Here is a 25,933-nt window from a genome sequence, read left to right as displayed (position 1 = left end):
TCAGGGAAGAAACACCAACTTAGATTACTGCTGACCTTATTTTCACATGCTATGGGCAGCGGTAATATTAGAGGTTCTACCCCACTGAGGTTGGCATTGATATGAACAAAGATCAAAACCGTATTCTTCTATGGAGTTTAAAACCTAAATATAAGAAGTGTACAGAAAGTACATGACAAAGTGAACGGAACAGTGATACATTAATAAATAGCACAAGAAGCAGAAGTTATGGCGTATTAGCTGCTTTTGTGCTTTTCAAACTTAGACTGCTCAGGGACCATTAAAGCACGTGATTACAGCAGGGACCTCAGGGAGCTACTTGAAAGCAAGGCCACTGTGGCTAATTTAAATCAGTTATCTGCTTGGCTCCGGGCTCAGACTGTAGCACCAGCAGCTCTAAAGAGAGTGAAGCTAATGAAGCTAAAGAAATGAGCACAATAGGAAAGGCTGCCCACCTGCTAATGAATGTGCTCTTTAGATAATGAAGCAGGAGAAAAAGAATCAGGGAGCAGATTCTGTATAATCTATTGAAACAGATGTGGAAATTTCTGCGATAGTTCAAAGAAATTCCTAATATAATGATAGCTACAAACATGAGCAAGATAGGGAGGTATATCCATCTGTGTGGTTTTTAACTTCATACTTGAGCAGGAATGTGATGTTTACCATATTTCATAACCAAATATTTTTCTTGCTGGTTAGGAAGGGTGAAAAAGGGAAGTCTGTTTCTATTTCTATATTTAAATATTTGGAAGGTGACAGTGATGCTAGCTAGAAAAAAACGTGATCTTAACAGAGACAAAGCTCCCAGATATTTAAAGGAGATAATTCCCTTCTTGACTTAAAAACCAGTATGGATATAGAAGAAAGGTCCAGAATAAGCCATCTTCCAGGCAGCATACCAGCTGCAAAAAGGTAGAATACAAGCTCACATGGCTTTCTCAAGTTTTACGGTATCAAAAATAGCAAGTTGTGGAGCCTGCAAAAAGTTTGGAGAACCTCATCTTCACCAAAACCACATTCAAGACTTCAACTCTCCTTTTCCCTGCACCCCTCTCAAAAAAAAAAAAAAAAAAAAAAAAAAAATCCACACAACTGGAAAAATCCTGTCCATTGAAGACTCCTTCCATCTGTAAGGCAGACACTGACATATGGGAGATGAATCAGTCCTTGGATACTACAGAGCCTACATCCCCCAGCTAAAATTAGAGCTGTCAGCAGCAAGCCCCACTGCAGCACTGGTGGGCATGGACGTCCCTTGGACATCTTAAAAAATCCCAGCCACATTAAATAGTCTTACTTCAAATGTGAACATTGTGTTACGTGGGTTTCTTATTTCATGGATCGCAATGCTTCTATCTATTAAGTAGTGTGGAGTGCTCTGCAAGAGCAGGTTAATTGAAGCTTTCAGTAACCAGTAGTACTTTGCAGACTGATTAATTTATTATTTATTATTATTTTTTTTAAATTCAGGTAGATAAAATAGATTCCAGGCTAGCTTTTGTGGGAGTTGAGTTCTCCTGTGTTTCATGATTTTAAAAAATAAATAAATAATTTAATAATTAAAAAAAATTAAAAAAACAATTCTGACCTAAACTTCCCTGTTGCCCTTTAAATGCTGGCAATTTGTTATGTAAAATATAGACACTCATTTACCATTTTTGTCCAGCTCTATGTACTTTTGTTCAAGTCATTGCTCTGTATAATAGTTTTTCCTTCCCAGGCCAGTCCCAAAAAACGTCACATACCCCACCTTGCTAAAAAGTCACGAGTTGCTATTTATAGGTCATCATTAAGATAAATTATTTTACCTGCTTTGCTTTCGTGCAGGAGGCTGAGATAAACTCAGTGTTGTCCACCACCTCAAATCTAACTATCCTCGTGCCTTCTCCTCAAGCAATTGAAAACATGGATGAAGATGAGAAAGCTTTTTGGATGTCGAAGAGTAACATCCCAACTCTACTGAAGTACGCTAATGGTTTGGTTTTGTTTTTGATGAATTACTTTTCATTCCAAGCAAGTCTTTATTATGAAGCCACTACAGCAAGACAGATCTTACATTTTTAAGGGAGGGACATGGGATATTCCTTCTAGTTACAGTGCTATAAATCTCTGTAGCAACTCCACTGAAAACAAAGACATTATTTGTATCATGCCAGAAATGTTTAAAGGTCAAGCTAAGATCAGAACATAGCTGAACTAGGCACTGTTCAAAATAATTCCTGCTTTAAACCACAGTTTTAGACATACCAAATGTATTTATCTAGAAAAAGAGAAATGAGAAAATACAAAACCTTAAAATCCAGTTAATTTCCTTTAGGTATCATGTATTGACAGGAGCTTACAGCTTTGCTGATTTCCAGAATTTATCGTCCTCTGATATGCTGCCAACATCTCTACAGAGCAACTTCCTACACTTGTCTAAAGAAAATGGGGTGAGATGACCTGCAAACCACTGTGGTACCATACACCAGACCCTGACCATCACTGCCACCAGCATTTTTGTGTCACAAAACCATACAAACATTATGTACCTGTATTTTAAAGACTATGCCACAAAATTAAAGGAACAGATCAATTAAAGGGGCCCTCTGGGAGGAACATTAACTTGGCTTTCCCCACAGATTTTCTCAGCTGAGATTTGTCAGCAGTATCATTTATTCCTAATGGCACGGTAGCTGCTGCAAACTCTGAACTGTCTCGTAGCAAAGCGGAAGCATAGTCGCTGCCCAGAACAGCCTGTGAACTAATTTAAGATAAAATGCATCAGGGAAACCCAATAACTTATTTTAGGGAACTGGGAAGGTAGGAGGAAGCGGTGGTGTTACACACGTCTGCATGTGCAACCCGATAGTCCCAAACCACACACAGGTATTTTTAAAGGTAAATAGCTACATCTGGGAGCCCTTCCACCTCAGCCTTTTTATTTAATGCTCCATGTCCTGAGGAGGATTTTCTGGAAATACATATGGCACGTTTAAGCACATCAGCCCTGTCATGGGAGGGAAGAGTTTTTCCCATTGAAGGAAAAACCATGAATGGGGTTCTTGAGGGATGCTCAGACACAGGAGCGTGTGACAGCAGCGGTGTGGACAGGAGCCTATCCTGCCATGGGCAGGGGTGAGTGCACCAACCCTGAGTAACCACCCCAGTATTACCCCATGGCTTTGCTGTCCTGCACACGAGGAGCAGCACAGAGTCCCCACATCACCTCTTTTGTACTTGTTTTCCTGAGGGCAGCCTGGCCTCTGGCCTGGCCTGGCACTAAGCAGGGCTGTGGTGGAGCCCCAGGCCAGTGTTTGGAAAGATGTGGAAAGCCACAGCACAAAACGCCAGGAAGCTGCAGCCCCCACAGTGCCAAAGCAAACCCTCTCTCCCCTCCTCTCCTTTCAGAACCTCACTGTCGAGGGCGCTCACATCGTGGCTGGCGACATCGCATCCACAAACGGGATCATACATGTTATTGATAAGGTATATGGCCAGGCAGGCAGGATTTGTTCCTCTGCACTGCAAGCAATGGAACATAGTTAACAGCTCTTGCAAAACATTACTTGTGTAGAATATTTTCTATTGCATCTGCTCCTTGCAGCTGCAACCATAGCACGTGCACATGTATTGACGGGATATATCTGCCCTTTTTCCAGGTTCTGACTCCCCTCCGAAGCACTGTCATGCCGAGGCTGCTGGCCCGCCTGGAGCAAATGCCCGATTACTCCATTTTCAGGGGCTACATTATCGTAAGCTTTCACACCTTTTTAAGTATAGAGGTTTGCATTTGAACTACTATCAGACTATCAGTGATCATCCTCTTTTGTTTGTTTGTTTTAAATGTGTTTCACAACAGCAATACGGCCTGGCAAACGAGATAGAAGCTGCAAACACATACACAGTGTTTGCTCCAAATAACGATGCCATAGAAAATTACCTAAGTGAAAAAAACATTTCTACTCTGGTACGTATTACTCACAGGATATTTCTTAACAACTCAGTTTCTCATTTCAGTGTCAAGTGGATGAATTGAAAGCATACAGAAATAGGAGGAGGGATTAGTTTTCCAGGAAACCAGTAAGTTTGTTTTTACCACCAGAGGAGTTGAGGAGGGGTGGATCCACATGTATTTTCCTGTCTCGCTAGAGGAGCCTAGCTGCTTGTTCTGGGTTTTGTCCTTCTCTAAAATAAAACAACTCCAGTAATATCCAAGACATTTCATCACTAGACTTTCCCATCTTACACCCTAAAAGGAGATCAGTACAGGAATGACCAGGAATAACACTGAAATTAATTTCCTAGGTGAACAAGTCCAGTCCCCCATCATCGCTGGCAACACCATCATTAATAATGCCCCAAAAAATACTCTGACTCTTTCCTAGAACTAGTGAGACATTTGTCCGTGTCACTCCTGCTGGAACAGCATCCACAAGCTACTTCCTGCAAACCATTTCTGGTCCCATCTTACAAGCACTGCTGGCCATTCCCAGGGTTCAGGGTTCAGAAAAATATCTGAAGTTTTCCTGGCTAGAAGAATTTCCTCTGGCAAACCCATTGCTGCTGCCCTCTACTAGCAGCCCACACCAGGCTCATGCCCGACCCTGCCACCAGCTCCTCATATCAGCACAGATGTGGCCATTCCACCTCTCCCATGCCAGCCTCTGGCCTCACTCCCAGAGCCAGTTTATATTATTTTGACAGCACACCTCTGGCCAGTTCATATTCCTTTATTCTGATGCCAGCATCATGTGTTAGCTGAAACAACTTCTGTTTCTCTGGCATTTATATCTTGACATATTTACAAGGCCAAATGGCCTTCTCAGTCCTGTCAGTCTTCTCCCAAGTTATGCTGTTTCCTGGGTCATCCCAGCTCCTTTCTTCACATTTACTCCAGTTTGAAACTGCTTTACTGAATCCAAGTATCAAGAACCACCCCTTGCAGAGGAAGCTTCACTCATGACTTGCACAATGACATTAATACTTCCCTGCCCCTTCCATAAATACTCGCCCTGTGCTCTCTCTCCCTACTTCCATGGTCTCCATTTACAGCCAGGAAGCTGAGGAACACAGAGTTCAAATAACTCATCTCAAGACATTTACCTCCAACCAGCAGACCCATGACAAAAGTCCTGATTGCTACCTCATCGGAAGAAATCACACGTGATCAACCCAAATCTTCTCAAATGACTTTTGAACACTATTTTAGTTAGTTTTAATGATATTCTCATCACTATAAGAAGCATCTATAATAAATCTTTGAGAGACACATATATAGCTTTAAGGCATCGATCCTGTCAGACTCGTGTTGTGCACACACAGAAATTATTTTCATTTTCCCTGCTTACAAGTATGCTTCTTCCATTTTTCTTCCATGCTCCCAACCTTGTGTGGTATAGTGATTTGACAAAGAAAATCACAAAACAACAGGAAGATGAAGTCTGCCTAAGCCTCATTCTTTTTTTTTTTTTGGCAAGAGATGCCATTTCTTGGCCTCTGAGGAAGCAAGGCTTTGTTCAGAGTGACTTCTCACTCTGTTGGTGATTAAACATAGAAATGAAGATGGACCAGAGTTAACTTTTCCTTCAAAGCATACAAGTCAGCAGGATTAAACAGGGTTGGACATTGATGTAGGTCTATACCTTAGCAGTTAGCTCTATCTTAATTGCCACCATTCTGCCTACCAATATTTCTTTGTCAAGCCTGTGGAAAACAAAACAGAATTGGTCCCAGCTATGAGATGTAAAGGCCACTACTTCACCCTGTGGGCAAAGCCAGGCAATGTCACAAATCTTTCAGCCTGGGGTTACTTCATGCTTTCACACACCTCTGAAGGAGCCAAAGAGCAAGTAACAGTATGAATGTTCAAACCAAGGGGACAGTAGGCAGTGGGATTAGCGCAAACATTTATTTAAAGGTTATTCAGGGTTTGCCTTAGGGAGAAGGAATGGGTAAGGAGATTATAAAAACATTCTTGAATGAGCTACTTTTGATATCAAATGTAAAATTCAGAGTGTATCCTAAGAAAATCATCTGATTAACTTTTCACTGCATCTGTCAGCCAGCCCTATACACAGAGACTCTGCCAGAAACAAACAAATCTTTGTCCCCACCAGTTCATTAGCCTTTTATCCCCCATAACCAGTAAAAGTTGCTTTATGACAGGAATGCAGACTCTGCACAGTAGAAAATATGAAATAACCTGACTGCTGGAGAGCTTCTCCATAAATTCAAGCAATTTTGCTCATACTCTTTGGGAAAAGTTTTCCCAAATAACTTTTCATGCTTTGTTATGTAACTCTGAATTTAATTGCTTGTTTTCAGGTTGAGGATCAAATCCGATATCACGTTTTGATAGATGAAAAGCTCCTGAAGAATGACCTGCACAATGGCATGCACAGGGAGACCATGCTTGGGTTTTCTTACCACATTGGGTTCTTCCTCCACAACAGCCAGGTACTGCAGTCCTCATTTGCTCAATTTCGTGGCAAGTAAGCAGCCAAAAAGAGCTGTGAACACCACATCAGTTTCTGGGACTTAACAGCACAAATGATGTCACTCATATTGAATGCCTCTTTCAGACCTGCTTAATTCAAAGTCACACTGGAAGGGGCAATTGGATTTGATTTCAATTATGCTCTTCACATTCAGCATCGCTCCTTAGAAGCTACTATGGTGGACATGCATCTCTAGCAGCCACAAGCTTGCATTATAAAGTAGTCATTAATCTGACTTCCAACAGCTATTAGAAACCTGCCCTCAGTTATAACACATGAATTCTGTTTTCTATGGATTTACTCTGCTTTCAGACCTAAGAGCTCGAAGCACTTGGCAACAAATATGAATTGCCTTTCAGCACCACTCATGGGAAAGCCAACCACAGACAGATTAAGCAACCCATCCAATTCTGTGGCACGGCCAAGAAGGGAACTTAGTTGTCCTCCCTCTCTGCCTTAGAGCTTCCTCTGGGCACAGGCAAAGGAGGACAGAAAGCTCCTCAGCAAAACAGTTTCGGTCCTGCTGCTTGCTCTGCAGAACCTTGGAAAAAACAGCTGCTCATGGGGCTGAGGGAGTGTGGGGTAGCAGTGAGATGCTGGAAGCCCTCCTTGAAGAAACAGCTGCCAGAAGGTCTTCCCTGAAGCTCCCTCATTCCCCACCCCCCCAGCTTGGCTTGTTTTTAGATTCCTTCATCAAACCCTTTACCTTTACACCCCACAGTGGAAAAATCAGCTCTGCCAAATCCTGTTGCTAAAGGTCTTCAACAGGTTCAACAATCTCATGTCTTCCAGTCCAGCAAAGCTCTTAAATGCATCAACTGGGATGTGTGCAGGTGCTTGAAGTTGACTGCACCCTTCAGTTTTCCTGAAGCAACCCATATACACTGCTTTTTCTTTCACCCACTACCGCTCCTGTTACCACATAACTACAAAACATCTCTGCTGCTTTCTGATTGCATTTCTTTTGCAGCTGTTCATAAATGATGCACCTCTAAATTATGCAAATGTTGCAACAGACAAAGGAATTATCCACGGATTGGGAAAAGTCCTGGAAATCAAGAAGAATAGATGTGATATTAATGATACTGTGATCACTGTAAGTGGTTCTGTTTGTATAGATGCTTAAAGGCCTATCAGAGGCCATAGTAAAGCACAGCTAAAGCATACAGGATACATGACAGTATTTGCAAGAAAGGAGTGCATGCAGTTTCCACTAAGGATATTCCTACCAGAGTTTTGGCAACAGTCAAAACTGATTTGATTCTGCAATCAGTATACTGACTATACCAACAGCCTGGATAAAATAGAATACCACAGTAATAAGCCAATTCCTAAGTTTTAATTTTTCAGTAAATAATTATGCATTATGTTGACACATCTTCTCAGCCAGGCCACTTATTTATAAAGTTGTTGGAGGTGGGAGCAGTATAAATTATTTACATTAACGGAAAATGGGTTCTTTTCATTCCAGATAAAGATTACCTCCGCATATACACGTGAACTCCTTGTGCCCTCTGAGAAAAGCATTCTCCCCTTTTTTTTTTCCTTTTACATATGAAATACGAATGGTTTTAAATTCCTGTGAAGAATAAGATGTGGTTTCTTCAGACTAGCAGAGAAAGGTTTCCTTTGTCTTTTCTCATGAACACGTGAAATAGGACAGCAAACGAGCAGCATACCTTCCTTTTTATGGAACACACAATAGGCTAGACAAGGCAGACAAAGTGAGACTTGTGCTTTTGCGAAGGCATACATATATTTTACAGGCATGAACTTTTGTAGACTAATACTTTTCCCTGGAATACAGCCCCATATTTTATTATATTTCACTTATGGCATTTCCTCAGCTTTGTTCAGTTGGGCACTAGGCACAGTCCTTTACTTTCTCATGGAAAATTATCTTCAGTGCTATGTTTTAAATGCAGCAACATACTTCAACGTACATTTAAACCTTTCAAAAAGTAAGCACAGATTTAGCTAAATAGGAATAACATTAAACATTGTATATCAGCTATATACCATATACCTAGGGGGTTTGCAGGACCTGACCTTAGAGGTGCAAATAATTCTAGGTTATATCTGCATGCACACATAGCATAGGACCACATGAGATTTCTCTAAACTGCCATTGCCCTTGTGCCACAAGTAAACCATATCCAAGCCTATGATTTGCTTCATATTGTGATTTCAATGGGTAGGTCTTTGGAAAGCATCACCTTAGCAGAGTGTAGCATAACTAAAAGAGCTTTCCTTCTCCTTTCTGTGGCAGAAGGCTTCCTGTGAGCAATCCCTACAGACCAGCTGGTGAGGATGTTCTTCCTTATTGAGCAGTCCAGCTACTCTCACCACCTTTAACAAAGGGTTTATCCTAACTGTGCACCTCCTGACTCACCTTGGGGCTGGGGAAATATGACAGGAAATTATGCATTCTTCTATTAAATAAGCTGCCTGTAGCTCTACACAGACTTTGTTAACAACCTTCTATTTGTGTTTAAGGAAAAGTGCAGAATTTGCTCACAGCCAACAAGTTGTCCCCCAGGAACAAAAGAAATAGTAAGTACTTTATCATTAGAACTATTATATTTTTTAATCAAAACTGAGCATAGATGCATTCAATCCTGGTTTTGTTTGCTTTATATGATTGCCTCAGTTTCAACAAGTCATCATGGTTACTTTGGCCTGCTACATACTTTACTCACAATCAGCAGACTCAATCCACTCTTGATCTAAACCACCCTGGGAGCAAGGAAGCAGACTCAAGAGCAGATTAAAAACAGTTGCATCTTGAAAGAGTAGTTTTTAGCTTACACTGGGGCACCTGAAGGACTCCATAACTGTAAAGGTTAGCTCCACCATGCAAAACTATGAGGGACCTGAGCATGGTCCAGTATTTTCTACACAAGAAATTACAGCAGCAGCTTTTACCCTTCTGACAGAGAGTACAGAAGAGCATGGTCAACCTGACCCCAGCACCGTGCCGTGTGTTATGAACACACAGAGACTTGGAGGGTGTAAAGACTTCAGGTGCCCAGGTCCCACACATGGGAACTGTGGATATTTAGCAGGCCCTTGTCAACCACGAGGAAACCCAGAGCCTCTTGGTGTCTGAATTTCATAGAAGGGCCTGGGTTGAAAAGGACCTTAGAGATCATGTAGTTTCGAGCCCCCTGCTCTCGGCAGGGTTACCAACCACTAGAGCAGGCTGCCCAGAGCTGCATCCAGCCTGGCCTTGAATGCCTCCAGGGATGGGGCATCCACAACCTCTCTGGGCAACCTGTTCCAGTGCCTCACTACCCTCTGAGTGAAAAACTTTCTCCTAATTTCTAACCTAAATCTCCCCTGTCCTAGTTTAAAACCATTCCCCTTGTCCTATCACTAACAACACATGTAATAGGTGTTGCCCCTCTCGTTCATATGCTCCCTTCAAGTATTGGAAGGCCACAATGAGTTCTCTGGGAAAGCCCCTTTGTTGGCTTATATAAGCATATTTTTCTTTATACTTGTTCTTTTTTTCTTTTTTTTTAATTAGACTAATTGTGTCAGTAATAGGATTCCAAAAGAGATCAAGTCCCATACACCCAATTAAAATAATTGGCTGGCAAAGCCCTACCAAAGTGCTCATGGGTAGAACTCAAACATGTTAACATTTAATTTATAATGAGCAGCTAGATGCTTATCTTAATCTTCTAACAAGCGTACAGCCAGACTGGTTCATCTTCTCCTGAAAGCAAACTTCCCCTACTGTTTCCAGACCTGAAAGATAACGTATTAACAGCTGTTTTTGCAGTATTTTGACATTCGGTTTTCCAAAAGAGAACTGAAAAGAACACGAAATGTTGCAGAAAGAAAGGTTGAACGGAAACTTTTTCTGAGCAGAGGCAGTATTAGACATCTTTGCCACAGGGCACTTAGTTAAATTGAACATATATTCTCCAGCAAATATCATTTTAGCTTACTCATTTTTATTGCTGCAAGTATTTCCTTAGCTTTCATTGCAAATGTATGAGTCAGCACACAGCATACATAATGTCAATTTTTTTAAAACATTTGAAAGTAGCTGATCAATATTACACAGAAGTGCAGCTGTTTCTCCAATCTTCACCCAGGCAGGGCAGAAGAAATACTGTGTCTTCTCGGAAAGCAACATGAGGATGTACACCATCCAGATCGGATGCCAGCCAAAGTGTGCTAAAACCATCATTGTGAGTACACTATTCCTGTCACAGGTTTTTCACCAATGTTTCCCATTAAAACTTCACCCTCCTCATAACTGCCTCAACACACACACAGCACGTCCAGGTGGTCCCTAATGGCTGTACACAAAGGTCTTGTGTTCGTCTGGGGACTCAACACAGCAGAGATCAGAAGGCTAAAGGCTGCTGATGGCTGGAGCAGGGGTGGGATGCAGGTGGAGTTTGGGAAGGGTATTACCATGTTTATCCCTAGCAATTCTTCCACCTTTCCCTGGGGTGGCAGAGGACACCCACATCCCAGCAAGGACTTGGGATGGCAGCCTGATCCCTGGCAATGTAAGGAGCAAGGCCACAGACAGCAGAGCTCAAGCACTGCCAAAAATCCCCACCTACAGCTCCCTCCACCCAGCAGCAGTCCCGAGAGACGATGCCCAGCGGCCACATGCATACAGCCATGCCTGGAGGGGCCGGGGTCCCCTCTTCCCTGATGCTGCCCCTCAGCACGGCATTTCTCTGCCTGCAGACCAGGGAGTGCTGCGCTGGCTTCTTCGGGCCGCAGTGCCAGCCCTGCCCCGGGAAGGCCGGGAGCGCCTGCTTCGGCAACGGCGTCTGTATGGACGGCATCAACGGCACCGGCACCTGCCAGTGTGGAGCGGGGTTTGTTGGCACGGCCTGCGAGAGCTGCGCCGAGGGCAAGTACGGCCGCAACTGCGATCAAGGTACCGAGCGCCCCCGCACCATGCTCGTGAGGAGGGTGCAAAAGGGGTGATGGGGATTGAAGGGAAATGATGAGGCCTGCAGGATGCAAAAGGAAGTCACTGTGGTTTGCGACCTACGTGGCCAGCTTTCCTACATCGGGGGAAGTCCCATGTTAGGTCTCCAAGGGGAAGGTGAAACCTCCTGAGTCCTTCTAGCTGCGTTCATTCTAGATCCTGGAAACCTAGGTTGCTTTCAAGATAGTAGGCCAGTCCTAGAAATATCACTAACTCCTTTTCTTTCCCTGTTATGGCATTTTCTCACTGTTTTCTTGATAGAGAAGACCTTCCTTAGAGACAGTGCCTCCTACACTGGCTCTTTGTGGGCTTAGAGTGGCATCCAGCATGAATTATCTTCTTTAATACAGCTTTTTCACCAATGTTTCCCATTAAAACACAGTTTCAGTCCCTGTATTTGGGAACAGAGGAAAAATAAGCAAATTCTGAATTTCGATGCATTCTAAACACTGGCTCCCTCCCATCTCTCCCCACAGTGTGTGCATGTGTCCATGGGAAATGCAGCAGCGGGATCGATGGGGACGGCTCCTGTGAATGTGATGTCGGCTGGAGGGGAGTGACATGCGAGAGCGGTGAGTGCCCCCTCCTTTGTCTTCTGGGGAAAGAAGCGAGCATTTCAGGAAACGACAGAACTGCAGCAGTGACCAGAGCCCAGTGTCAGGTGTCCAAGTGACCTGAGCCCAGACATCCAGCAGCTTCCCATAGGCCCATGCTCAAGGAATTAATCACTGTACTAATAGAAAGTCAGCTGCTCATGAGACTTAAATGCCTTACTTAGCTAATTCTCTAGCTGTGACACCCTGTAGCTGTCCCAAAAGAACATCCTGTTTATTAAGGCTGTGTATTTTGCAGAGCAGAGTTAGCTAGCACATTCTGATCCTCAGGTCCTCCTTCCAAGAGTTTCGATGGGTTGATTTAGCTATACAACACTGGATATTAAATTATGTTCTTGTTAATTCAATAAAAATTAACTAGCAAATAAATCAGTTTGTCTTGATTTAATACAGCTCCTATACCCAATTAAATTATATTTAGACATAATTGAAATGTATTAAATATCTATTTCAGAAATCTGTATAATAAATTTTATAAACACATTAATAATAGCATTCAATATCTATTGTAAATTTGCTCAGGACAAGAACAGTAGTGAAAAGAACTTTATAGCTAATGCTGACAGAATTTCAGTGGAATTTGAGCAACGTTCAGTTCCTTTGGAAACCCTAAACTTACGTAATTAAGCTAACTATGTGCAAGACTCACCAGAGTAAAGATAAATGACAACAGGTGAAGTGTTTTCCTGACAACATGCTGGCATGCCTTTTCTTCAACACCACATTTAAATGGTACCTGCTGATCTGGAGAGAGAGTCATCTAGCCAGAGGGAAGGCCTGTTTCCTTGTGAGCAAGGGATTGCCTGGTGCAGGAGCCAGAAACTCCAGCTCTGCATGGTGGTCATATTAGAGTGGCAAACTAGAAGGATATTGACTTGAAAAGCTCTGATTCCCGTTTCATTTTGTTTTCTCTTGCAGAAATCAAAGAAGATGCATGTAACACCTCATGCCATACTAGTGCTAAGTATGTATAAAGTCTCCTTTTTTGGATGAGGGAGGAAAAAACGGGGATCTATTGCAAAAAGTATGGCCAGCCTTGCTCTTTTTGAAGACTTCTCAGCAACACAGATAACACTCACACTTTTCACCCCAGAGATAAGGGGCAATATTAATATCATATATTCAGCAATGAGGCTGAAATGTTCAAAAATGTGATTGTTAAAAGGGGAAACAAATGAGATTTGGGGGCAAAAGGAGGTAAGACATCCCACCACACAATAAAGAAAGACATTTAAACCCACACTTGCATACAGAAGGCTAAACTGCACCCCTCTGCACTTCTCTCCCTAAAAAAAAAAAAAAAAACAATCTTGAACCTGGGGCACTCAGACACCCAACTACCAGCCCATGTATATCAGTTCTGGCGTGTAAATTGAGCGCACACAAACAAAATTTTGTGCAGTTTTTGAGTGAGCAGGATTTTCTGAGGTTCCGCATAAGAAAATAGGACAGCTGATAGCCCCAAAACATGCATTTTTAATACTTAAAATAACATATCTAAAACACTTTCAGAGAGCTTGGTCTGGCTGAGTTCATTTTTGTGGTTGTCACTGCAACATACTATATGGTTAAACACTTCTTTATTTCTGTGCAACTTTACCTTTAGAACAGTGCAGAGCAAAAGACCTGACTTTTTAATGTCATCTGCCTCTTTTCATGTCTCTAGTTGCCTTCTCCTATCAAACGGGACTGCCTATTGCAAGTGTGCAGCTGGGTTCACAGGGAACGGGACATTCTGCACAGGCAAGTGGACTTTGTCTCCCTGTTGAAAAAGAGTGACTGAAATGCACTGTGATCACAGTGAAATAGTGGAGCTGGTGAGAGATGAGCACTCCCCTACGCACCAGTTAAAAACAGGAATTGCTGCCAGTTTGCTCAAAGTGAGTGAAAGTGCAACAGGTGCAGATTCATAGCAAACAAAGGGCTCAAAACCTTCAAGTTGTGGGGCATTGTGCTAAGGGAGGCCAGAGAAGAGGGAACATACTGTGCACAACCCAGGCCCCATTGTTTGCAGAGTAATGAAAGTTATGACTTTTACTCCTTTTCCAACAAAGCCCAGCAAACAGAGACCAATTCAGGGTACAATAGCACTTCCAGCTATTGAGAGCCATATACCCCTGCCATTTCCTCAGCATTTTGAACTTGCACAGATTTCTGGGGTGATAAAATTGACTTCTGGAGCAAAGAGATCTGAGACACCCTCAGAAAAGGGCAGCAGCAGCTTATCCTAGCTGTCCCTCCAAGAGCTTTGGATATCCAGATTTATGAAGTAGACTGTTTCCAGCTACAGTGGCTGTAATGTTATGGTTTCTTTACCTAATCTGTAACTGATTAAAATCCTAATGCTTTTGGGAACAGAAGCATATCTGCCTGACAATGGCTGGCAGGGTCCTAATCGAAGACCTTAACACTCTTAACTCTGGCTGCTTTGATTTTTTCTTCTGGCACAAATCACCCAAGGCCATTTTAATGTACCAGTATGAAATCTCCCATGCACAAGGGGATGTAGGTCACCCAACAGGGGCTCTATGCTCACCCTGAAGAAGGATTCCCTGGCAAACACCTACAGAAGTCATCTCCCCAGGCTGGCTGTTAGAGCTGCTGGAACAGCCATTTGAGGTCATTTGGGGCAAAAACTAAAGTAATGTTTGAGCTAGTTCGATTCACACTGGAGATCAGAAGAGGCCCCCTCCCTGCTTTCTAGGTGGCCCAGGCAAGGTCATTTTTTGAGCCTCTGACTCATTCAGGGCTGCAGAACAGCACAAGCTTCCATCTGAGTAAAAAGCAGGACTTTTTCCTCACAGGAGGGCTGGGTGGTATCAGAGTCAAGACCTCCTGCAAGAAAAGGACATTTGATCTTTGTACAGAAAAGGGCTCGCTAAGGAAAACCTCCAAAAGCCTGTTTAATCTAGAGAAGAATACAAAGAGCCCTTTTTTTTGTTGGAATGTGCAGAATCATGAAATGGGAAGTTATCAAAAGGCAGTCCTGGATGAATTCTTGTCTTCCAGACCAGATGCATCTCAGCTTTCCTTCTTGCAGTAACCGATAATAAAAAATAAATAAATAAAAATAATAAAACAATAAATAAGAGATAATAAATAGCTAGCACTAATGACATGTACGACCTAAATTAGAAACATTCAGAAGATGTCAACAGACCCCTTCAGGAGTTTGAGACAACTATCTGTAAGAAGCTATGTAAGCATATTTGTTTAATCTGAGCTGTCACCCCTGTTCAGCTATTGATGCTTGCGAGACCAACAATGGTGGCTGTTCTGACAAAGCAGAGTGCAGAAAAACAACGCCTGGAAACAGAGTGTGCATCTGCAATGCTGGGTACACTGGAGACGGAGTAGTCTGCATCGGTAAGCATTCCCAATGTCTCGTATGTCACCAGGAGGGAAATTACAGGAGTGAACTTTCCTGTACATGGAAGGAGATCCGTGTTCTGCTCTGATCCTAAGTGCAGTTTCCTGATACTAGAGACCTTGGTGCCAAAGGCATCTCAACAGTCTTTCTTGCAGCACCACATGGTTAATAATACTTGACAAACCTTGTCATCCAAAGCAGCACAGTGTTACACCAAAATTAATAGAGATCTACCTCTCAGCAAAGATAGCCCCATCACTAGCAGGTTCATACACTCATGTTCCTCTGACCATTGCAGACTTAAAGACTGAGAGACTGCTGTACCATATCTCTCCCCAGGTATGGTTTTAAAAACGCTGACAGATGTGTTTTAGCTTTTACCAAGGCAACTACAAGGCCCAGACTGATAATAACTAAATCAAATGACTTTCATTGATTCACAGCTGTCCAAAATCTGCATTCCTAGCATGCTTAACTTAAGATTCACCCTTCTTGGGTTTTCAGAAGTCGCTCATTTTTATTTTTTGCTACTGTTTGTTTTACAAAGAAATAAACCCCTGCCTGGAGAACAATGGTGGATGTGACAGAAATGCAGAATGCACCCAGACTGGACCCAATCAAGTGAGTACTTTATCAGCACGGATAAATAAGACTGGCCAACTGCTTACAGTTGGAGGTGGGGTGGGGGAATATTCCCATCTCAACTTTGTTTTGAAATGGAAAACTGGATTTCGTACCAAAAATTCTGAAAAGTGTGTGCTTCCCTCAAAAATGTATTTGAGGGGCAATCTGCACAAACATGAAAAATTGGATGTCATTGAGAGAAATGACATTCTGTGATTCTATGAAATCCAAAACGGCAGAGGAAAGCAATATTATGCTTTCTCAAACAATTGTTTTTCTCCCTCGGGAGGTTTTCATGTGAAAACCTGTCAGTTTTAAAGTATTGCTAGACATTTCTTTTTACTGCTATGGAATTTTTCCATGGACAGTTTCTATTTCAGACTAGCCCATCTCCCAACATAACTGAAGCATAACACAAAGAAATAACAGAGACCAAATCACACTTCTGTTACAACGGTTACAAAATACCAGCAGCTCCTTCTCCAGTGTTCTGCAACTCCCATGCAGAAATACAGAGTATTCTCCAAAGAAAGAAGTGCAAAAGGGCTAAGGGGAAAAAGGGTTAACAAGAAACAAATTGGCCCAGGCAATCAACTGACAGATTAGCGTTTCTATTTTTATACCAGATCCATAAGAAGCTGAATTCCCTGACTGCAGCACTTCCTTGTCGTCCCTCTACAGTTTCATATTGGTTAGTGAAGGACTGCAATCCTCCAGGAGGCACTGTACAGCCGTATTTATTCAGGAACGATGCAGAAAACAGATCAGGAGTCAGAAGCCAGTTCCTGCCTTCCACTTGTCCAAGGACAGGAGGGGCAATAATCCCCATCAGCCCTTTTAGCCTGTACTGATCAATTAACTCTTTCCTTTGACTGTCATTAGTAAGTGAGCACATTTCTGATGGGAACACAGAACCATTTACTCCTTCCCTGGCCCTCTGAACAAGACAACAAACAGCTGTGCTCTTCCACAAGCCCTCACTGGTAATAGAAGTTGTGGCTACAATATACGTATTTATCCTTCCTTACCCATGGGAACAGAGTTAACATGGGAGCAGTAATAACCTCGGCTACAAAATCCCATCCCTGCAGAGCCAAGTCTATAAAGGCCAGTAAACACTTCTGCTTTCTGTAGGAGTTTCAGCTGTTCAGATACATAAAATTCTGCTATTACACTGCCTAGCACATTTTTCTCTGATATAGAAAACTCCTTGAAAATTCAATCTCCTACATATTAAATGTGCCCTCTAAACTGAGAGTATCAAGCAGCGAATTGGAGAGAAGTCATTTCTTTGGAGCCATGTTACAGTTATCACAAAAATGAAATACTAAGTGCAAACCAGAGCAATCCTGACATAAACACTGAATACATTGCCACCAAGTGTGAAGCTATCAGTGACATCAGGACACAATCCCAAATGTGTATTGCAGATATGTTTCATCACTTAAAACAAACAAGCAAACAAATAAACAAAGACAGAGGATTAAAAAAAAAAAAAAAAAATTTACGGAGATAAAATAGGGGTAATGAATTAGGATTTTAGCCTGTTTTACTGACAAGATGATTATCTGTAGATTTCCAAAGGGTCATTTCAAGTGACCAGAACAGCAGAGGTGAGACAGAGAGATGGACAGGCAGGGAAGGGGCACACAGGGTCTCTCAGAAATTGTTATTTCCTGGTCTCAGTCTATGGTTTCTCAAGCTGGCCAAGAAATGTTTGCAGGAGAGATGAAGTACTTTTTAGCTTAATAATTTATAAACCATCTCACTAAGAAATGGGATTCTGAGTTCTTCCTATTTACCAGAAGTGTTAATTTGGAGAAAAAAGAAAAAAAAAAAAAAAGAAAAAAGTAAATTCGATATAAACATGCTAAAAAAAAAAATCAAACAACTTTCCCTATATGCATGTTTGCTATTTTTCCTCTGTAGGCAGTATGCAATTGCTTGAAGGGATACTCTGGAGATGGCAAAAGATGCACATACATCAGCCTGTGTTCACAAGTAAGTATCACTTTAAGGAGAGTACAGTCTTGTGATAACCATTACCCTCTGGGCTTTGGTATGCATTCAGGACTAAGTCAGATAGGTAGATCACTCCTTCTATGCACAAAAACCACTTAGATTAGTATCTAGTTTTCAAACATGTTTAGTTCAGTTCTTGCTTTAGTGCTGTCACTATTTTGGAAACTATGCAGTAAGGACTTTTCCTGGACCACAGCCTGGACACAATACAAGGGCCTGGACTCATCACAGAGTCCCAAAAACAACTCGAAATCAGATCTAGAGAAACAGACCATGGTCTGTAACGGTAAATTGTAAGTCACATCTCCTAAGCAGATTTTTTGTTACTGAGAATTCAAATAAAAAGCCACTATGTCTAAAGGTGTGTTCACAACCCACAGGGCTAACCAACATTTTAGTTAGTATGAGAAAAAAAAATGCAGTTTCTTGGTAAAGCAATTAAAGAGCATGGAACGAATGTTAAGAGATTAAAACTTTTCTTCATCGGAAGGTCAAAAGAAAAAAAAAAAAAATCTCCACACAAATCATTTCTCTTCTTTGCCTCCCCAACTCCACAAGTTGCAACCCAGGCTTTCCGACGACATTCCCCATCCCGACCTTCATCTGTCACTGCAGACTGAGAATTAGCCACATCCATTTCACACAGTCACTGCTAACCACGTGTTCATGAGCAATGTGGTGCTCTGCACCAGCCGCATTGCTCTGCTTCTTGGCAGGCTGCAGCAGGGATATATCTACTCTCCCATACGCATTAATCCTTTGTGCTCAGAGCACAGTGACAATAATTCTCATCGTCCCTGACTGGCCTGTCAGCAGACTTTCTCTAACCTTGAAAGGTCGCTGAGATGAAAGAGCAAGGGCAAAATCAGAAGCTGGAGGAAGGATAGCTCAAAATTATGAGCCACTATTTCCTATGCTTTTTCTTTTTCCTATGCCATGTTCTGGCTATTTTGCTTCCACCTGGCTAATTATGCCATAAAAAATAAAAGAATAAAAAAATAGAGCCTTAAAAAGTGTTACCATCAGACTAGAAATTAATCTGTCTTCAATGTAGCCAAACCTCTGTGCAGCAAAGCCTCATAAAAAACTATAATAAACCCAAAGGAGTTTCTGCTCCTACTCAGGGCCCATAGTAAAGGATCCCTGAGATAAGCATCACTGGAAAGGACACCACAACACAAGCATGTAGAAAGAAAACAAGACAACTTTCTCAGTTTTTCCTGATCTGCTCTCAAGTTCAGTCCTCTTAAGCTATACAAAAAAAAATAAATAAATAAACAAAAAAAAAAGTGATGACCTGAAATTGTTTTATTACACCTGGAAATGAAGGAATATTTTAAATTTTGATCTTACCAGAATAATGGAGGCTGCAGTGAGTTTGCCATCTGTAATGACACCGAGCTAACAGAAAGAACCTGCACCTGCAGACGTAACTATATTGGAGATGGATTTAAATGCCGAGGCAATATCTACCAGGTAAAGCATTGTGTATGTTTGCTTATTGTATTTCAGATAGCTATTTCATACAACAGCTGTCTCTTGAAAACATGCCTATTTTTTCTTGGATACCTTGGTAAATCTAGCCCAGAATTTGCAGTTTGTAAAAAACAACTACACTGATGGACAGTTGTTATGACTGCAGTACTAGCACATTAATATTTTAATTAATATTTTTAAGTTTCAAAAGAAGCCTGTTATTTCATAGAGCAAGGTAAGATAAAACACGAGTGATAGGAAGCATTCACTCTAAGCCAAAATTTACTTCTTTTTCAAGTGCTGCATTTGGTAGGATTCTATAGAAGTTGCTCCAGATTTGCAGCAATGTTACAAAGTCTTGTTCTTGGTTGCAGGAACTTCTCAGGGACTCCAACACATCTAGGTTTTATTTTCACTTAGAGGTAAGAAAAGGGTTTTTTGTTTGTTTGTTTTTTGCATGTGGAGGGAGTGGAAACAGGCAAGGATCCATTGTGTACCAACACCCTTCAACATAATCAGGACTGAATTTGAATAACCAGTCCCAATCATCAGTCACTAATACCAGAGATGCTCCAATTTAAACTATTAACTGTTATTAAAAACCTCTAGAGAACTAATAATTTAGAAAATTAGGGGAATGTAACACCTCTAGACCAGGCATAAAATTGAAGCAAGTACCCATTGGTCTGAGGTCTTCCAGCACTTGTCTCAATTCTAAGGTGAGCAAATATCATTTTTCTACCACCACTGTTGCATTTACATTTTGCTACACCATTTCCCGTTCTCCTTCTGAAACATCACAGGATGTTGATGTGCTTTGCTGATGTGCATTGCCAGTTGTCGCTGTTTTCCAGAGAACAGCAGTAGCAATTACCTGCTCACCTATGAGGCTCAGAACAACATAAATCTATGCATTGGCTTACTAGTCAAAGACATATTTTCACTTTGGTTCTGCTACCATAGTAGATGAATGAATTTGTCTCACTTTAGCAGAGCTCTCTGCTTATTTGAGATTACCACTGGTCATTGCAGTGTGCCTGCAATACTCCAGGTCCTTTTGTACCACCAGCAGTAATCAATTTATGCCTAGGTACGAGCAACCACGTATCAGCTAAAAGCATGCACAAACACATTCAAACATCCATTTTTAGACCTCTCAAGATTAAAGGATTTATTCAGTCTTCTTGCCCAGAAGGAAATAGCCCCCTTCATCATCCCTACGCTTAGCATTCATTGAGAGCTTTCTCTCTTTTTGTCCTGTTCATTATTGTAGAGAAAACAGGCTAAGCTATAAAACAAAAGAATGAACAAAAGAGAGAAAAAAGATCAGTTTTGCGCACAGTGTTGGCAGGCCGGGATGAGAAGGAAAGCCCACACCATAGAAAGAAGTTTCTCTCCCCTTCACGTTGCAAGAGAAGGGAGCTGAGCGTGTGGCAGCAACAGGGCTGTGGGAACCACGTCCCACAGAAAGGGGTTGCCCTGGCTCCACATGAGCTACATGCACTAAGGACTCTGTTCTGCTTTGTTCTTTTAAATCTGGCAGGCCTTGTCTATCAGAGATATTGCCGGCCCAGGCCCCTTCACTCTGTTCGTGCCTCACACAGACGTATTAAACAGCAACCCACAAGTAAGTAAGAAGGCTGGGAGTTTTTGGATTGAGACACCTTGCTTAGCTGCATCTCAACTCCTCTGCTCTCTGTTGCAGGTGAGGGACTGGCTCGCCAAAGGGGAGATGGCACAAATCCTTCGGTACCACATGGTGGGCTGTGCCAGCCTGCTGTATAGCAACCTGAAGACAATCAAGAACATCACCTCTCTGCATGGGGACCAAATACAGATCACCTATTCTCAGGTAACAGGGTGAGGAAAAGGTAAGGGTCTGATTAATAAAACTGTCTGCTCTCATTTAACCTTTTAAAAACTGTGATGTTGCTTTTCCTCCTCTGATGCATAAAAATAAATAGTATTAAAAAAATAAAAATTGTTCATTCAGGCAAAACATTCAGTACTTACCTGCTACGTTAAGACTGGAGTTGTACCATCCTTGCTTTGATGCGAGTTGTCTTATCCTCCAGCTCTGGTTTGTTTGTGTTCTCCAAACAACCACTCTCTCTTACCGTGCTTGTAAAACCAAGAGGTAATTTATTAAAAGGGAAGCTTTCTTGCTTTCTTGTTTCCAAGAAAGAAGGGTCACTATATAAAATAAATTTGGTATAAGCCTCACTGTCCAACAAGGTTCCACAGAAAATACTTCTGTTGCCTTTTCAGAATTCAGTGTATTTGAACAATAAAGCTGAAATTATATTCAGTGATGTTGTTGGCACAAATGGCGTGATTCATATCATAAACCAAATCCTGGTCCCATCACATATTCAGGATTTCCCCCCAGGCCCTAAGAAGGTGAGTGCAGCTTTTTGTCACTTTCATCTCAGGGGCTTTTATATCTAACAGTAACTGTAGTTATCATGCAAGTCATACAAGAAGCAGCATTACTAAGACAACCTTATTTGTCAACGTCAAGTTATTTTTATATAAGTTTAACATTATATTTAAAATTCCTCTTACACTGTTCTTAGCATAAATATAATTCCTGAGTAAACTGCACATGGGGCTTTTGCATAGGCTTTGATTTCAGAACAAAAAGCTTAACAGGGGAAAGCAAGCTAATATCTGCTTTTAAAATATCTATATGATGTATTTATTAGATAAATCTCCTGACTATTCCTTTCTTTGTAGGAAAGTCTAAAAATGGTTGCAGCCAAACATGGGTACATCCTATTCAGCAATTTGCTAGAGGTAAGTGGACAAGAGTCAGCAGCCATCAGGCACAGGTTTTAAACAAATACAAGAAAAGAAAAAAAAAAAAAAAAAAGCACAGACAGGGTGCACAACATCAGTAGCAGGATGGTGCTCAGTGGAGCCAAAGGACTCACAACAAGGTATGTGACACCCCCAGTCACCACCTGGCTCCCTCCAACAGACATGGGGGAGATGTCAAGCAGACCCACGACCAGCTTTCCCCTTCCAGCCCAGCTCCATCCTACCATGTCAAATTACATGGCTAAGGTTTGGCCCAAGTATGACTTTAAGCCCAAAGCTAGGTCTGCAATATGATTGATTATTGGTGGGCAGATGAAACACTTCTGGGTCATTTAACTCAACTTGGGCAACTCAACTCTGTTTTTTAAAGTCATGACATTGGCAAGCTGGTGACCAGGCAGCCCACATGGCCACTGCATCTCAATTATGCCAGCTTTCACCTCATAGGGTCAATATCCTTTTAGAGGGAGCATTAATCTCATACACATAGAATTTTGGCATGTTGCAGAAGAACAACCTGCTTGGGCTGATCAACGATCCCATTCACAAACCCGTCACGCTATTCTGGCCCACGGACACAGCTATCCGTGGGCTGCCTCAGGAACAGCAGGACTTCCTCTTCAGGAAATCCAACACGGACAAACTGGTGCAGTACCTCAAATTCCACATCATCCGTGACGCTGAGGTAAGACCCATGCTTTTTTTAGGACTATTGCCAAGGCAAAGACAGGGGAGCCTGGGCACGCACATCTCCCTTGTTTCCAGGTTTTGGCCTACCAACTCCCTCGCTCCACCTCACTGAAGACCCTGCAGGGCTCCAACCTTACCATTAGCTGTGGAGATAACACGGAGATTGTAAGTATTTTCCCTGCCAGCACCTCTACCCCTTACCTCTGCCATTGGATTCAGTCATGCAATCCGCTCTGTGCCTGCACTCAGTCCCTAGAAAGGATCAGTAACACCAAAACTTAATTTCTCCTTGCCTGTCCACGCCAATAGCCACAAAACTGCAGCAGCCACCCCAACCCATTCAACAGGCTAGATGGTTTGCAAGATTTTTTGGAGTTGTCATTTCCTCTCTTGTAAGATGCTATTTGTTCAAAACAGCTCTCAGATACCTCAAAAGACAATTACTATCACATTAACTTCTCCTACAATGAAATACACTATGAAAAACCATTAGGACAGAGCTGGCTTTGGCAGAAGCCTCATGGATACAGCATCTGGGTGCAAACTCTGGTTTGCAAGCATTCACATGCCAAGATTGTAGGCAAGTATGCAACCCATCAAGCCAAAACAATGGCGTGTTTTTCCTCTGCAAACAGGTCATACCCACACATTCTCAGACAAGCATCTGCCTCCGCACATGTGGCTAAGCTTACAGAGTGTACAACTGTGGACACTGTCAGCTTTAGTAAATGGACATGATCTGGCATCTGTGAGATTGTAGCACTGTAATCTGTAGGAAAAGAGATCTCCAAATTGATTTCAGGCCCCTGCAGTCATCAGGGTTACCTACAGGACAGTTTGACACACCATTGTGTATCAGAGCATTCCTACAGAGGGAGGATCATCCCCTTTTTCCATCCAGGATCTGGATCCAATCTGGCCCCACAGAAAACTGTCTCACCATTTTTCACACTACTCTCCCCATCCCCTCTCTCAGGGCGCCCTTTTCCTGAATGACAGACAGTGCAAGATCGTGCAGCGGCAGCTGGAGTTCGACGGGGGCATCGCCTATGGCATTGACTGCCTGCTGACAGACCCCAGCCTGGGGGGACGCTGCGACAGCTTCTTCGCCGTGGAATTCATGGTCAGTCCAGCTTTTTTGATCATTCTCCCACACACCGAAGCCACAGCCCACAGGCCAAACACTGGCCTCAGAAGAACAAGGGGCAATGCTCACAGCTGCTTTGACACAACCATGGTTAAGTCTCATCACTTCAGTTTGGATTCACCTGTGCTTTGTATCCACCACACTGGTTAGAGCTATGCCCTTGGTCTCTCATATTTCTTGCTTTCACAAAATCTCTCTCAACACACCTAAATAGGCACTGCTAGCATGGAGGAAGTTTCCTCCATGAACTTCAATGTGACCTACAAACAGGAAGTTTTGATACTCACAGATCTCCAGATGCACCCAGCACACTCAGGGTACCCATACACTGCCAGCAAGGACCATGTTGGCATCCATAGGAAGAAGGAAGGTTTCTGGAATTCATCACTGACATTGAACACCCCACTGATAGCATTTTTCAGAGGGCAGGCACTTGTTGCTAAAAGTGGACCAAGTGATGGTGGTAAAACAGGGATTTCCTGACAGGCTCAGGCAGCTTAGCATCCTCCTTCTCTCCCTAGCTAGTGGTTTTGTTTTTGAAGCCCTTGTTAGTTTCAGTATTTCCCAAATAAAATATTGTTAAATGGTTTAAAGATCAAATTTTCTTTAGTTTAATTCAAAATTTATAAAAAATACTTAGAAGTAAATACCTTTTCATGAAATTAGTCTGAAAAAAATCTTGGAGTTTATATTTCAGTTATAAACCCAGTGATTTTTCATAGCCTGTATGCTTCAGTTACCTTTTTGTTTCATGATTTTGTTAAACAAAATGGATATAATGCCATCAGGTTGGGTCAGTGTTTCCTGAGAAGTAACTGATTACCAGTATTCCAAATTAGACAGCCAGATCTGATGCACCTGACATCAATATTTGTTTACTTGCTTGTTTAGATCAGGAGTAAATTTCTTCTGGTACGAACATTTGCTTCTTGTATTTCAAGGCACTAAATTAAGGTAACTATTTTGTTGTCATTCTACAACAACTTTGGAGAAAGGAGAGAAATCTGTTTCAAACATGACAAATCTGCATTCTTTTCTGCTCATATTTACTGCTCACATCAAACAGACACTTCTTGTCAGTTTGGAATTGCCTTTTCCTGAGACTGTGTTTAATTTCTCTCCCCTATTTTGTACACAGGGGTACTGTGCTAGCTGTTTCAGTGGTTCTAAGTGCCCTCCAGGGACAAAACCAAAGGTAATACACTAAAATCTTGCATTTAAGCAGCCTAACTTGCTCTTCTCTGTACTTCAGCTCTACAAATACCTGAGGGGACAATGTAAAGAGGATAGTGCCAAACTTCTCTCAGTGGTGGCCAGTGATACGACAAGGGGTAGTGGGTATAAATTGAATCACAGGAGGTTTCATTGCCATATGAAGAAGAAATTCTTTACGGTTCAGGTGACAGAGGACTGGAACAGGCTGCCCAGAGAGGCTGTAGAGTCTCCTTCTTTGTAGATGTTCAAAACCCACCTGGATACAATGCTGTGTAACATGCTCTAGGTGACCCTGCTTGAGCAGGGGGCATGGACTAGATGACCTCTGGAGGTCCCTTCCAACCTCAAACATTTTGTGATTCACATACACAACTCGAATAAGTTGCTTGTCAAAAAGAGTGAATCCTCAACACTGAAACCATACTCTAAAGTGAGACCATAAAGGCCCAGGGACAAAGCTACCCCAAGGCAAGCACCCACATAGTGAAGGGGTGATTGTTGGCCTCA

At 42.2% G+C, this 25,933-nt stretch overlaps 1 protein-coding gene across 1 annotated transcript in view; it reads left to right on the top strand.

Annotated features, from left to right (window-relative positions):
- Positions 1-25,933, top strand: part of STAB2 (stabilin 2) — an 88,583-nt gene that overhangs the window by 44,176 nt on the left and 18,474 nt on the right. Inside the window, exons 29-54 of the mRNA XM_038183810.2 lie at positions 1,831-1,967; positions 2,321-2,435; positions 3,394-3,471; positions 3,645-3,737; positions 3,845-3,952; positions 6,310-6,441; positions 7,453-7,578; positions 8,979-9,035; positions 10,589-10,684; positions 11,199-11,394; positions 11,925-12,020; positions 12,981-13,026; positions 13,729-13,805; positions 15,303-15,428; positions 15,980-16,053; positions 17,986-18,057; positions 19,435-19,554; positions 19,929-19,976; positions 21,098-21,181; positions 21,260-21,406; positions 21,823-21,954; positions 22,291-22,350; positions 22,883-23,059; positions 23,140-23,229; positions 24,041-24,187; positions 25,350-25,406. Of these exons, the coding sequence (XP_038039738.1) occupies positions 1,831-1,967; positions 2,321-2,435; positions 3,394-3,471; positions 3,645-3,737; positions 3,845-3,952; positions 6,310-6,441; positions 7,453-7,578; positions 8,979-9,035; positions 10,589-10,684; positions 11,199-11,394; positions 11,925-12,020; positions 12,981-13,026; positions 13,729-13,805; positions 15,303-15,428; positions 15,980-16,053; positions 17,986-18,057; positions 19,435-19,554; positions 19,929-19,976; positions 21,098-21,181; positions 21,260-21,406; positions 21,823-21,954; positions 22,291-22,350; positions 22,883-23,059; positions 23,140-23,229; positions 24,041-24,187; positions 25,350-25,406 (2,691 nt within the window). The remainder of the gene's footprint in view (positions 1-1,830; positions 1,968-2,320; positions 2,436-3,393; positions 3,472-3,644; positions 3,738-3,844; positions 3,953-6,309; positions 6,442-7,452; positions 7,579-8,978; positions 9,036-10,588; positions 10,685-11,198; positions 11,395-11,924; positions 12,021-12,980; positions 13,027-13,728; positions 13,806-15,302; positions 15,429-15,979; positions 16,054-17,985; positions 18,058-19,434; positions 19,555-19,928; positions 19,977-21,097; positions 21,182-21,259; positions 21,407-21,822; positions 21,955-22,290; positions 22,351-22,882; positions 23,060-23,139; positions 23,230-24,040; positions 24,188-25,349; positions 25,407-25,933) is intronic.

This window comes from Anas platyrhynchos, chromosome 1 (genome assembly GCF_047663525.1).
Source record: "Anas platyrhynchos isolate ZD024472 breed Pekin duck chromosome 1, IASCAAS_PekinDuck_T2T, whole genome shotgun sequence".
Lineage (NCBI taxonomy): Eukaryota > Metazoa > Chordata > Aves > Anseriformes > Anatidae > Anas > Anas platyrhynchos.
The sequence above is the reverse complement of the archived record's forward strand: the minus strand, read 5'-3'. Positions and strand labels throughout refer to the sequence as shown.